We start from the raw sequence: 15,161 nt of genomic DNA on the forward strand, positions 1-15,161 counted from the left end.
ATTTTGTTCCCAGTGCATCCCATTTGCCAATTCTTTGCCCACTCCTTCAAATGTATGAGATTTTTGTTCTGTTTGTGGTGTTTATCACATCCACACAGCACTTCATTGGCTGTCAGAAGTTCATATTATCTACAGACTTGAAGATCTCAGTGCCTACTCTCTGTTTAAGGTCATTTATAAAGATATTACAAAGCCAGTCCTAACACCAGTCCCTGGGGGACCCCCAATATTTTCAATTCTCAAAACTTACCATTTATCTCATCTCATTGTTTCCTATCTTCCAATATCTCTTTCCATGGTAGAATCCTTCCTTCTTCCGCAGGAGTATTCAGCTGATCTGGAGAGCAGGAGTAGGAGGTGGGCAGGAAGGAATGAGCAAGCACATTTAATATAATTTTTGCAGCCAAAATATTTTTAAAACAGAGTGGCCAAAGCCAGTGAGAGCCCATTTGATTTTTTTTTTTAGAAGGGTGGCTTAGAAAATTCCCTGAATTCCCTGAAGCAGTGAGTCTAGCAGAAGCCAGGTCAGCAAGTTTGTCAGCATCAAACCACAGTCACTCACTTGGCCCTGTTAGACTTAAAGTTATCTTGGGGGTTAGAAACACCCTCAGGCACAATAAAAGAAGGCATGAAACATGAAAGTTACCATGTCTCTCTTCCCCTCTCTTTCAGCCCTTCCCAGTTTATAAGAAACATTCATGCAAAATGGACATATTGTAGAAGACCGTCTTCTCCCCCTTCTAGACTGTGAGTCCATTGTTGGGTAGGGACCATCTCTATATGTTGCCAACTTGTACTTCCCAAGTGCTTAGTACAGTGCTGTGCACACAGTAAGTGCTCAATGAATACAATTGAATGAATGAATGAATGTTTGTGTCCATCAACCCTGAAATAAGTCAGAGTGGCCTAGTGGCTTAGATTGGCTACAGAGGGCAGGAGAAGGGCGATTTCAGTGCCCACACTGATGGGCAGTTGCAAATGACCAGGATTGTTCTTTAATAATATCTCAGTGGACAGAAACAAAGTTACCATTTGGATAAAATTTACTTCTCTTCTCATAGAGGAGTGAAGCAGATAGGTTTCATAGGCCAAAATAATATAATGGTAAAGCCTACATTGGAATTAGTTTCCTTGCCCTGGGAATTAGTCATTCTATGTTGTTTGCATCTTTAAAGGGCACAAAATTTGAGGTCAGATAACCTAGAACTGAACTAATCTTTCCCCTCCTCCTCCTCTCTGTCCTTCTCCCTGACCTCTGCCTCTCGTCTTGCCCTCTACCTTTCCTCCTGCCCTCTGCCTGTCCCACTTTCTCCAATCCCCCTCTGAAGAGTTTAATCTCTTCTTCTGCTACCTTGCTCTGTAAGTCAATCTCTTCTGAACAGCTTTCAAGTCATGCATATTGGAAGTCTTGGTGGGCCCTAGAATTCTTTACTGAACCTCATCTGTATGCTATAGAACTTGATGACAACTGGTGTGGTTTTGCCAAACATAAAAATGCCAAATTTTTAGTAGGACAATCAGGATAGGGCAAATGAAGACCTCATTTGCCCCTCTGTTTTTGCACTGAAACCTTGTCTTTCAATATATGAAGTGCATGGAGCACCTTTCTGTAACTTCAGGGTTTATTAGGCATTAATACCAATTCTAGTGCGTGTCTGTTGGGGGTGTTGTTTTGTACTCTCCTTAAAAACCATTTAAGTCTTCTCAGGGCCGTGGCTGCTATGCCGTCATCAAGACCTGATGCTTACCTGCAGAGAAGCAGCATGGCCTACTGGAAAGAACGCAGGCTTGGAAGTCAAAGAACCTGGGTTCTAATCCCAGATCCCCAACTTGCCTGCTTTGTAACCATGAGCAAGTCGCTTAACTTCCCTGTACCTCAGACTTCTCACCTGCAAATTGGGGATTCAGTACATACCTGTTCTCCTTCATACTTAGACTGTGAGCCCCACGTGGGACAGAGATTATGTCCAACCTGATTGACTTGTATTTCCCCCAATGCTTAGTACACTTTTTGCTCCAGATATCGTTTTCATCCTCTGCTGAAGCATCAGTATTTCTGCCATTTCGAGGTGATGATTCCATCAGGCAAGATGAAGAAGATCTATGTTAGGAGAAGAAATACTTGAAATGCAGCACATTTCAAAGGCATTTTCCTCATCTTTGAGCAGTGGAGCTATAGAGCACATTGGCATGGGAGAGGATCAATGGGCCCAAACACAGTCTTCTCCTGACTGTCAAAGCACTGCCTGTGTCCCCATCCCAATAAAGAAAGCCCAACAAAAGGGACATTACACCCCAAGTTGTTCAGAGGTGTACTGGTAATTGTTTGGATTGGCAGCCAAGGCCATATTACTTTGTTGCAGAAGTTCTTGAAAGACTGATTTGAAGCAGCAGAGCTATTTTGCAGCCTGTCCTGGGTTTGGAAAGACTCTCATGGGCCAACAGAAGTGATCTACCATGGGGGAATGTTAACACAAAGTGCAGCATTTACATGTGTGTGTCATAACCAATCCACATTATGAAAGTCCAGGTGACAACCTCCCTTATTCCCCTTTCTAACAATCCAGGGTCCACTTGTAGTTGTCTTCCAGGCATGGAGAAGGTTTATTTTAGCTTTTCTTTCCAGTGGGGCTGATGCCAAATGCCCTGCCAAATTCATGTATGATAATAATTACGAGCCGGAAATTAAGCAAGTCAGATCCACTGCTCCACTGTGACTCACGGCGCCCTCCCCCTCCTCAGGGGAGACCGTTTGCAAAGGATGGACATTTGGCCATGCCCTGCAATTCAGTGCAGAGAGTTTTGTGCGGCAGAAGAGAATCCCATAACCAGAGGGCTCTGTGAAACTCAGTTGTGAAATGAAGACTGAGCAGCCTGAAAATTGTTCAATGCGCAGAGGAAAGCCTGGGGGAAGAGAGTTCCCTATTTTCCTAGGATTTTCTGTTTCAGACTCTTAGGAACCCACTTATCTTAGAGAGTTCACGAACACATTCTCAGCTGCTAAGTTGATGGGATAACAGTGTTGGCAGCCTGGGGAGTTAGAGAGATGATAGAACCTGACTAGCATATGTGAATAATTAAATGGGACTCTGACCAGTTTTGCCCTGTTGGCCTATGTAATTGTCCCTCTCCTTCTTGCTCCCTCTCAAATATTCAAGAGTTACACCTCTGCCCAGGTTTGCAGTAGAAGACTTGTTGGTTACAGTAACCGCTTCAGAGGTCAGTTTTCTCTTGGAAAAGCAATGTGGCCTAGTGGAAAATGCTAGGATGTGGGAGTCAGAAGACATGGGTTCAATTCTTGGCTTTTCCACTTGCTTGCTGTGTGATCTCGGGCATGCTGCTTAACCTCTCTGGTCCTTAGTTTCCTCAACTATAAAAATGGAGATTTACTTCCCGTTCTCCCTCCGGCTTAGACTGTGAGCCCCGTGTGGTACAAGGACAACATCCGATTTCCCAGTGCTTGACACAAAGTAAGGCTTAAAAAATACCATAATCATTATTAATTATTAAGTAGGCACGTAGAGTAACATTTGTCCCCAAATGTGTCCCAGCTATGTCTCTTCTTCCCTTTCCTCCGAATGACTTCCAAAATGTTTCAGCCTGTGGCAGCACCACCCTGAAATTGACATAGAATGTCATTCATGATCATCACTAAACGTATTTATTAAGCACATGCCCCTGTTAAAATGAAATTGACCGAAAATTTCCTGCCCTCCAGGTTTCTGCTTTTCAACCAGTGGTGCACATACCATCAGAAAGAGGTGACACTTAAGAGAATAGCAGGTGGTATTCTAGACTGTGAGCCTGCTGTTGGGTAGGGACTGTCTCTATATATTGCCAATTTGTACTTCCTAAGCGCTCAGTACAGTGCTCTGCACACAGTAAGCACTCAGTAAATATGATTGAATGAATGAATGAATGAATGGTAGACTGGAATAACTCCCGTTTTCTCCCCCCGACCCTCTTTCCTCCAAGACCCCAACCCAGATTCACCTGAGAGACACACTACTGCCCTGGAGATTCCTGCATTTATCAGATGTCACTGCCTGCTCTGTTTCTGTCGATAGGAGCCATAGGTGGGCCAAGAAAGTTTCTGCCCAGGGTATCTTCATCCTTTTCTGCAAGTGGTACTCGTAAAAAGCTCCTTTTTTCAGCTTTAAAAAATTATCTTTTCAAAGTATTATCTCTAATCAAAAGGTTAAAATGTACTGCCTTCGAAGTTTATAATCCAAGACAATCTGTGACCTTTGGACACTTGATATGCTCCCCACCCCCAACTCTACAGCACTTATATACATATCTTTAAATTATGCATTATAAATTTCTTATTTATTCGTATTAATGTCTGTCTCCCCCTCTAGACTGTAAACTCGTTATGGGTAGGGAACAGAACTAATTCTGCTATATTGTACTCTCCCAAGCGCATAGTACAATGCTCGGCACATAGTAAGCGTTCAGTAAATACAGTTGATTGAAGACAAGGCTATTAAAAGATACGTAGATCCAACTATACAACCCAGAACAAATACAAATTAAATTAGCCATTTAAAAAGTATGTAGAAGCTGTTTACATCTTAGCCAGTCAGCAGTTCAAGGGTGTCTTGTGAGGAGGGGACATGAATGGACAATAGGAAATGGAAGTTCAGACAGGAAGGTGCTGGCGGGCAAATCACCATTTCATTTCCCCAAGGGAAGAGGCTGAGAAGAGTAAGTGGGATTTCAGGAGTTGCTTAAATGATGGGGAAGTCGATTGAGTTGGATAGGGAAAACCTTGCAGGCAGGAAGAGCAGAAAGACAGAAGTGGGATGATCTAGTGAAGAAAACAATGAGTGAAGCCTGCTTCCTGAGAGAGCAGAAGCCATAAAGAAGAGCTGAAGGAGGTAAGGCGATGACCAAGGTTGCCTGGTAAATCGCTTAGGAACTGGATGATAATGTGGGTGCTAACTTGGGCGGTGGCCTTTAAGAATGAGTTGGCATGGCTTTAACTACCATCTCTACGCAGATGCTTTCCAAATTTACTTCTTCAGTCCTAACCTCTCTCATCCTCAGTCTTGCATTTCCTCCTTCCTTCTGAATAACTCAAAACTAAACCTGGCCAAAACAGAACTCCTCATCTTCCCAACAAATCCTATCCTCCCCTGTCTTTCCCATCCCTGTAGAGAGCACTGCTATTCCCCCATCTCACAAGCCCTTAACCTTGGCATTATTCTTAATTAATCTCTGTCATTTAACCCACATATTCAATCGCTCACAAAATCCTGTCAGTTCTACCTTCACAACACCACTAAAATCTACCTTTTCTTCTCTATCCAAATTGCTGCTGTGCTGATCCAAGCACTTATCCTCTCCCACCTTGACTATGGCATCAGCTTTCTAGCTGACCTACCTGCCTCCTGTCTCTCCTGTCTCTTCTCATTCCCGTTCATACTTTACTCTGCTGCCTGGATCATTTTTCTAAAAAAAGTTCAGTCATGCCTCTTCACATCTCAGAAATCCTCCAGTGGTTGCCCATCCACTTCCACATCAAACAGAAACTCATTACCATAGGCTTAAAAGTGCTCAATCACCTTGCCCCCTCCTACTTTACCTCCCTGATTTCCTAGAATTTCCCAGCCCGCACGCCTCACTCCTCTAATGCCAATCTGCACACTGTATCTTGATCTTATGTATCTCACCATCAATCCCTTGCCCAAGTCTTCCCCCTGACTTGGAACTACCTCCCCATCCAAATGCAGCAGATCCCCACACTCCCCACCTTCAAAGCTTTATTAAAGTCACATCTCCTCCAAGAGGCCTTGCCTGATTAAGCCCGCTTTTCCCCCGCTCACTCTCCTTTCCATGTCACCTACGCACTTGGGTCTGTACCCTTCCAACACTATATTTACCTCACCCTCAGCCCCACAGCATTTAGGTACATAACCATAATTTATTTATATTAATGTCTGTCTCCCCCCTCTAGACTATAAGTGTCTTCGGGTCAAGGAACATATCTCCCAACTCTGTTGAATTGTACTCTTCCAAGTAGAGTACAGTGGAGATGCAGCGTGGCCTAATGAATAGAGCATGGGCATGCGAATCAGAAGGACCTGGGTTCTAATCTAATCTAATCTCTGCTGCATGACCTTTGGCAAGTCACTTAACTTCTCTATGCCTCAGTCACTTCATCTGTAAAATGAGGATTGACTGCGAGCGCCATGTAGGACATGGACTGTGTTCAACCTGACTATTTTCTATCTACCCCAGTGCTTAGTATAGTACCCATGCTTAACAAATACCACAAAAAATACGTAGTACATTGCTCTTTCTTTAGCTGTGGAATTGGAAAGTCATTTGAAAGGGGAGAAGTACATGAAAGTGAGGGATAGTTTGCCCCGGTTGAGGTTGGAGGCGAAGAGGGTCTGGGTATTTGTTGTGACTGTCACACAGTGTTAGTTTGTCTTGGCTTTATTCATTCATTCATTCATTCATGAAACTCATGAGCGACAAAACGGTTTCAACATAAAGAGTGGAGCTCAATAATAATTTTCCTTTAGGCAAAGCCCCCACAGCCCCCCACTTAGAACTCCTTAATTTGGTGAATCTATTAATGCTTCTATTAAGTTTTCCGACTTTCACCTAATGATCCTGTCTGGGGTTTGGATGGAGTTATTTTTACACACATTCTCCTGCCATCAAGAAGCAGCATACGAAAGCTAGATTTTGGCACTGAATATGGAAGAATCAGACAGCAAAGTCAACTGCACTTGAAGAATAGATATGCCTGTGGAGCGTTTTATAAATCTTAAGGCTGTGATGATATTTAATAATAAAGCTGTCCACTGTCACATCTGAACAACAGGTAATGATGCTGAAAAATGCCAATATCATAAAATTGAAAGATGTCTGAAAAGAAGCCAACCACGGAACATTTTTTCCCAACTAAAACTGAATCTCTTCTACCTGGGAAAGGGATTTTCTGAACAATGTGGTCAGCACCCTCCTACACTGGAACTTTATTAGAAATGGCCCGTCCCCATTCTTCTCCTCTCCATCTTGATCCCATAGTCAGCTGCCAAGTAATAGATGATGTGACAAATATGGTATCTTGATTGTATCCAGCTGCCTGGAACAAGTCACGGACAGAGGAGCCCGGGGGGTAGCAACAGCCCCACCAACACACCCATTAAAGGCTTTCAAGGAATCCAAAATTTAGGATCTCTTGATTGCTTCACAGTCCATTCGATGTAACATCTCTGGAGCCCACCGTCACCAATCTGACCCTGTAGTAATAAGCCTAGGTCATAACCTACCCCAACAAGTGATGGGCTGACATCTTCGTAGCACTTGATCCTGACGAAGCTGAGTATTTGCGTACATTTGAAGTACTTATGAAGAGGGAAAGTTCCCCAGGCAAATGATCCTCACTTCCCATTCTTTGATGAAAAACGTGTTCATCCGAAGCAAATAGAGAATTTAAAAAACAACAACTCAACTTCCATTTTAGCAGAATCCCAATCATATGGCCAGATCCCTTTTCTTCCTTTCCCTTCCCATCACTGAAAATTACAGTTATTTCTGGTCATAGGGATCCTTTCCATTTCAGAAATCCCTCAGATTCTTTCCTAGTGGATGGCTCAGCCTGTGGCATCAGGGTCAATTGGAGCAGCAGGTGCTGGTGTTTGGATGCAGAAGGAGTCTGGCAGCGCAAGTAACATGGAAGTGGCTTAGTGGCAAGAGCATGGGCTTGGGAATCGGAGGACGTGGGTTCTAATCCCTGCTCCGCCACTTGTCTGCTGTGTTACCTTAGGCAAGCCGCTTAACTTCTCTGTGCCGTCAGTTACCTCATCTGGAAAATGGGGATGAAAACTGTGAGCCCCACATGGGACAACCTGATTCCCTTGTATTTACCCAGATGCTTAGAACAGGGCTTGGCACGCCGTCAGTGCTTAACAAATACCATTATTATTAAGTGCTTAGTACAGTGCTCTACACACAGTAAGCACTCAATAAATACAGTTGAATGAATGAATGAGTGAAGTGTCAGCCAAAGAAGACTGTAAGGGTACATAACTCACTGGGCTGCTATTGCACCAAAGACTAAAATATGAAGTCAGATTTTTTTTTACAGTCCACTCCAAAAGTAGAGAAAGCAGCAGCAGCCTTTTACATCTAGAAAAAGGTACGATACTTAAAAAGATCCACAACAACCATTGACCAGCACTGTGCTGAGCGGGGTGTAGAACATGGAATGAGACACATTTCACAGAGGAGGGGAGGAAAGTGCTCTCTGCATAAGGTGCTCAATAAAATACCACTGATTCATTGATTGACTGAATGATCAGGGCCTGTGGCTGGAGCCCAGGGGTCTGTTGGTTTCTCCCAGTTCAAGTAATCAAAGTAACTTCTTTAGAGAGTTCAATCTGCTAATCATTCGTCAGTGCTTATTGAATACAAAGGTAGATGTAGTTTTAGCCCAGTGAGGTTAAACAGTGGTCTTCTTCTCTCAAGTCCTTTTAGGCAGGCGACGGAAATTTTGACCGAGGAAACGAGCAAAAAGTGAGTGACAGTGAAATGCCCTCTGGAATCTTAAATGAAGAGGAAGTATTTTTCTACCTCAAGGTCTCCAGAGACTTCTTCAACGTGCTATCCCCCAGCTGGAGCGTGGAGTCTCTAAACCGTTCTCTTCTCAGTTGATGCGGGTGAACACCAGTAATCGTAGCAGCAAGTACACAGCTTGGACGTCTCATGAGTTAGTCATAACTGACCCAAGGTATGTGCTTCTTATTTTCCACAGGTTTGGCGAGAGTTTCCCGACAGGCTGGTGGGTTACCCAGGCCGCCTGCATCTTTGGGACCATGAGATGAGCAAGTGGAAATATGAGTCTGAGTGGACCAATGAAGTTTCCATGGTGCTCACTGGAGCAGCATTTTATCATAAGGTAATGGAGTGTTTGCCTGGCCAAATAGGGGAGTCCTTGTGCCCCAACTAATACTAAGCATCAATATTATGAGAAGCATTGTGGCTAAGTGGAAAGAGCACGGGCTTTGGAGTCAGAGGTCATGGGTTCAAATCCCGGCTCCAACAAGTGTCAGCTGTGTGACTTTGGGCAAGTCACTTAACTTCTCTGTGCCTCAGTTACCTCACTTGTAAAATGAGGATTAAGACTGTGAGCCCCCTGTGGGACAACTTGATCACCTTGTAACCTCCCCAGCGCTTAGAACAGTGTTTTGCACATAGTAAGCGCTTAATAAATGCCATCATTATTGTTATTATTACTAAGCACTAGTTCCATTTGAAAGGCTGAAGAATCACTGTATTTTGCTAGATGTAGGTTTCTGTGGACATTGTAGAGTTTGGGAAATAGTTACGGTATTGGGAAGTGGCTTTTAGTTGAACTGGACCCCACAGATTAGAATAAGGTATACTGTTTTATGGAAAGAACAAAGATTGTGACATCTGTCTTTATTAAATACAGTCTTCTGATGTCTGCGGCCTAGGGTGGGTTCAGTTGAGGTCACATTGGTTCGTTGGTGGAGTTTGAAGTTCTCTGGCCATTGGTCAAAGGCATGTCCACCTTTTTGCCTATAGCATGCCAAAGGTCAACTGATCTAACTGAGAAATTGCTCATACCCATTCATAATAATAATAATTAATAATAATAATAATAATGATAATTGTGGTATTTGTTAAGCACTTACTATGTGCCAAGCACTGGAGCAGATACAAGATAAGGAGGTCCCACATGGGCCTCACAGTCTAAGTAAGAGGAAGAACAGATACTGAATCCCCATTTTGCAGATGAGAGAACTGTTACACAAAGAAGTTAAGTTACTTGCCGAGGTCACAAGGTGGATAAGAGGCAGGGTCGAGATTAGAACCCAGAACTCCCAGGCCCATGTTTTTTTCCATTAGGCCAAGCAGCTTCTCATATGTTGCCCCTTATGTTTTGCCAACAGAACACAGCTTGAACAGACTAGTCATAAATTTTCATGACAATCACAGTTTCTTTTCTGATCCCTCCAGTATTTTAACTACCTGTACACCTACAAAATGCCTGGAGACATCAAGAACTGGGTGGATGCCCATATGAACTGTGAAGATATTGCCATGAATTTTCTGGTGGCCAACGTCACAGGGAAAGCTGTCATTAAGGTGGGGTTTGACCTCTTCTCCTCTTGGTTTTTCTTACAATTGCACAATTTAAAAGTAAATTTTGTTGGTATTCTTCATACCGAACCGCTGTACAATATCCCCGTAGACAGCACATTCTCCGTACATCATCTAAATATGGTGTGTTTGTATCGGTAGATGGAAATACGTGGATTTCTCAGTCTGGTGGAAATCTTCTGACTCCACATTCTCTTTTAGGTTGTTGCTGCTTGGGTAAAAATGGGAAGGTCCCTGAAGTCAGTTGCCAGGTGAAACCTGCTAAGAGACTGAAATGGCATTCCCCACTGACTCCTCTCATTATTAGTCGATGTGGGCAGCCAGATTTCACAGGAGGAGGAGTCGTTAGGGGGAAAGCCACTGCTTGAGATCACCGAGGCAAACCCAACCCCCGTCCTATCCATCACCCCAAGAACAGCTGATTTAGGGGAATGTTAATTGCAAGATTAGTTTTAAATGAACCCCTTATCCCCAAATTAATTTCATGACATGTTTCAACATGTTTTTCAGCTTTGGACATTCGCTGTGACATTCATGTCAAAGTATTTCAGAATGGAATGGGCTTTGAATGTCGCCTGTCCCCAGACTTATTATCTGGGTCCGCTTCCCATTACTGTTTACCAGGGCTTTCCCAGGAAAGCCTTCGGGAGATAAAGTATGGAGTGTTTGTTTTTTTCCTGAAATAAGAGCACTACAGAATCATCTGGCACTTCAACTCAGGAGATTCTTTCAGCATTTGCTAGTCAGCTATTAGCTAGAGCGAGCAGAAAAAGGGGCTGTTGGATTAAGGTTATGGTGAAAGTATGGGAAGCTGTATTTCATCGCCCTTATGGCTGCAAGAACAAATGGTGTTTATACAGGGACCTTGGCAGTGAGAAAACAGTCATTAAACAGGAATTAAGGAGCTTGTCATCACCACTTCTTTCCAGTTACAGAAGGCAAAACCCCTCCAAGCTGTTTTTATTGGGCTCTTGTGAGTTCTGCCATTGGCTGAGCCAGATGGAACTGAAAGAAGGAATGGCGAGGTGTGCTCGTGTGTGTGTGTGTGTGTGTGTGTGTGTGGTGTGTGTCTCAGCTTACAGGGCAAGCACATTGCCCGGTGTAGCTAGGGTGGGATTAGTGTCATCTGCATTGATGACGGAATTTGTTTGTCTTGCTTCCTGGCAGGTAACCCCACGCAAGAAATTCAAGTGTCCTGAGTGCACAGCCATAGATGGGCTCTCGCTGGACCAGACTCATATGGTGGAAAGGTGAGTAAGCCACTGCTGAGCTCTGCCAGAAAGGCCGCCCAGTTCTGCTCCCTTCTCCCCCACCCCCTCGAGTTTCTTTATGGGTCTGTCCTGGAGGCCTCGGACTGACAGCAGCTGGGAGCTGGGTTCACTTTCTGTTGTACTAGGGGAATTGGATAAGTTCAGGCCAGGGTCATGTAAACTCATTATGGGCAGGAAATGTGTCTGCCAACTCTGTTGTACTGTACTCTCTCCCAAGTGCTTAGTACAGTGTTCTGCACATAGTAAGCACTCAATAAATACCACTAGTGATTGATGGCGATTCAGGGAACAAATTTGAAAAGTTCCTTGCCCAATTTGTAGACGAGTGTTGTAGGACAGAAGTTCCTAGCCAGCGGATGCACAGGCAGTATTTGGTTAACATATATTAATTATAATAATGATATTTTGTTAAGAGCTCACTATGTGTCAAGCAGTGTTCTAAGCGCTGGAGTCGATTCAAATTGATCAGATTGGACACAGTCTCTGGCCTACACGGGGCTCACAGTCTAAGTAGGAGGAAGAACAGGTAATGAGGAAACTGAGGACCAGAGAAGTTAAGTGACTTGCCCAAGGTCACAGAGCAGGCACTTGGCAGAGCCAAGATTAAAACCAGGCCTGATGACTCCCAAGCCTGTGCTCTTTCCTCTAGGTCACGCTGCTCCTTCAGTAAGACGTTCAGAAGGTGGCCCGACCCAAGGAAATGGAGATGAGGGAAGACAGACACAAGGAAGGAAAAATAAGCTAGGTTCAAGAAGTTGCAGACAGATGCAGAAAAGTAACAGTTGGCTGTTACTGAGAGGGAATAGTTCTCGGGTCCCTCACCATTCAAGACAGGGCCGTCCTCGGACCAGATTGCCACACCATACCTGCAGCGTTCCAGATAGCAGGACTGTAGGCTTCCACCAGCTCTCTGCTCCTGCGGAGGGTGGGAGGATGGGAGCTGCCCCAGCTTTCCCTGATGGAGAGGAAGGTGAGGGACACTTGCACCCCTGAACACTAGCCCCCTGCCTTTCAGCAGGTAACTATCAAAACCATCCGGGTTGGGCGAGGTTGTCTGTTCTTTTCTTAACCTCCACCGCCTCATTTAGTAGCACATTCCAGTGTTTTATCACAGTGATAGACAATTCGCTTTTTTCTGTCCAATTGAAATCTCTCCTGCTTTCATTTAAGCCTGTTTCCTGTTATGTGATCCTCAGTGGACATAGAAAACACTCATATTCTCAGAGACAGTTGTTATGTCACCCGTTAGCCAAGTCTGGAGGGGAAACCTCTAGGTCCTTGAAAGAAGACTACAGGAAATACAAAGTATTATCATGGTAGGTCTACCACTAATATTGAGCTCAGTTCTCCTGTCCAGCATTCCCAAAAGTTCACAAGGTCTGGTCAGTTTGTAGAGCAATTTTATTTTTCCAAAATTCTTTCACAACAGTTATCTCCTTTTATACTCACAACATCCCTGTGAACTAGGCAAGGTGTTTTACAGGTAAAGAATCTGAGGCACAGGGAGGTTGACTTTCCCCAGATCACACATCAGTCACTCAGTTAATGGAATTTGAGCGCTTACTGTGTACAGAGCAGCGTACTAAGAGCAGTTGGGAGAGTACAATAAAGAAAAGAGATGTGATCCCTGCCCTCAAGGAGCTAGCTTTCAGTCTAGTAGGGAAGACAGACATTGGATTAAATTGGCAGGTAGGGGAAGCGATTGAAAGTAAATATATGTACCATTGCGCTGTCGGGGTGATGGGGAGGTGACTACCTTCATGCTTGGGTACAGGCTCAAGTGCATAGATCACACAGTAGGGAGGGAGGGAAAATGAGAATGGGAGAATAAGGTAGTGGTAGCCACTTTGACAGCGGAGTTAATCAACAGTAATAATAATAATGATAATAAAAATTGTGGTATTTCTTAAGCATTTATATATGCCAAGCACTGTACTAAGCAGTTGGGTAGATCCAGGATAATCAGGTCACTCATGGGGGTCCCCAAATAAGTAGGAGGGGAAGCAGTTATTGAGTCTCTATTTTGCACATGAGGGAACTGAGGCTCAGAGAAGTTAAGTGACTTGCCCAAGGTCCCGTAGCAGGTAAGTGGTGGAGCCAGGATAAGTACCCAGGTCCTTTGACCCCCAAGTCTGTGCAGTTTCTACTAGGTCATATTGTTTCCAATACCAAACAGTGGTATTTATTGAGTGCTTACTGTGTACAGGGCACTGTACTAAGTACTTGGGAGAGTGCAATACTACAGAGTTGGTAGACATTTGTAAACCTTCCCTGCCCACAGTGAGCCAGAGTCATTGGTAACACGCTCCCTGGGCACACCCTCCTTTGATTCAGTGTCCCTTCAGGAGTGCGTGCCACTCAAAGGTATCCCCTGACATTTTTGCACCGTGCTTGGAAAGGTGAAGTGGGAATCATTTCCAGCTCTTGACTTAGTCCACTCAGGAGTCCCCACAAAGACTTAGCTTATTCTCCCCCAACCCAAGGAGTAGAATCAGCTTTATTTAAATGTTTGCAAAGTGGGCTTCATAGTAATTCTCCAATGAGGCAGTCTGACATAATGGAAAGAGCATTGGGACTGAATGTCAGAAGACCCAAGTTTTAGTTCCAACTCTGCCAATGATGCTGTTTGACCTTGGGTAAGTCACTTAACCTCCCTGGACTTCATTTTCCTCGTCTGTTAAATGAGGATAAGATATATCGTCAACCTCATGAGGGACGGGGACTGTGTCTGATCTGATAGCCTGATATCATCCCCAGTGCTTACCGCATAATAAATGTTTAGTAAATGCCATAATTACTATTGTAGATATCCCAAGCCCCTGGCCTGTTGACTTTACATCAGATCTCCTTCTTCCAAAAAGGCAGAAGCTAGCTTGCCATACTAACTTCCTCTGGAGACCCTAAAAGGAAATCGTAGAATTTGAAATAAACTAAGATGATGAAATGCCATACTGAATCAGATTGAAGGTCCGGCCAAGATGGTGTTTTGTCTCTGACAAGGATAACCAAAGATGCTTTGAAGCTATAAGCTCCTTGTGGGCAGGGACTGTTATATTGTACTCTCCCAAGGTCTTAGTACATTGCTCTACACACACAGTAAGCACTTAATAAATACAACTGATTTATTGAGTGAGTGATTGAGAAGCAGTACAATGGTTAGGTTTTCTCACATCCCTCCTCACGGTTATGGACATTCCATCTAACCTCCTTTTCACCAAAATGACCCGTCGTAGACCTATCATCATGAACCTGCTTAACCCTTCTTGGGGTTTCAGCCATCTCTAGTAACAAATTATGGACCTGTATCCATGAGTTCACCCTTTGAACCTATTGCTGTTTTCTGCCTGCACCACTTCCTGTGGTCAACAAATTCCGCATACTTACTGCCTGACGAGTGAATAGTTTTTCTTTTTTATTGGTTCTGATCCGTCCACTTTACAGCTTCAATGGATGCCCGCCAGTTCTGGTGGTATGGAATATGGTGAACAACAATTCCAGGTTCACCCTGCTTTGTTCAACTTCAGTCATAGCCCTGCTCAATCTTAGTTTTCCTGAACTGAAGAGGCCTAATGTTTTCAGTCTGTTCACACAAAATAGTCCCCTCCTCTTTACCTTCTCCAGCTGGATTGTGTATTTCCCAAAATTGAGGACTAGAATTGCAGCCACGTTCAAGGTAAAGACGTATCCATTTTTTTTCTGTTGTTATTCTACATCATCGGTGTTATCTGTTAAACACATTTTGTG

General features: G+C 43.9%; 1 protein-coding gene across 1 annotated transcript in view; it reads left to right on the forward strand.

Moving 5' to 3' along the window:
- Positions 1 to 15,161, forward strand: part of EXT2 (exostosin glycosyltransferase 2) — a 145,912-nt gene that overhangs the window by 126,269 nt on the left and 4,482 nt on the right. Inside the window, exons 11-13 of the mRNA XM_038764274.1 lie at positions 8,774 to 8,917; positions 10,003 to 10,131; positions 11,314 to 11,396. Of these exons, the coding sequence (XP_038620202.1) occupies positions 8,774 to 8,917; positions 10,003 to 10,131; positions 11,314 to 11,396 (356 nt within the window). The remainder of the gene's footprint in view (positions 1 to 8,773; positions 8,918 to 10,002; positions 10,132 to 11,313; positions 11,397 to 15,161) is intronic.

Source organism: Tachyglossus aculeatus, chromosome 22, assembly GCF_015852505.1.
Source record: "Tachyglossus aculeatus isolate mTacAcu1 chromosome 22, mTacAcu1.pri, whole genome shotgun sequence".
Lineage (NCBI taxonomy): Eukaryota > Metazoa > Chordata > Mammalia > Monotremata > Tachyglossidae > Tachyglossus > Tachyglossus aculeatus.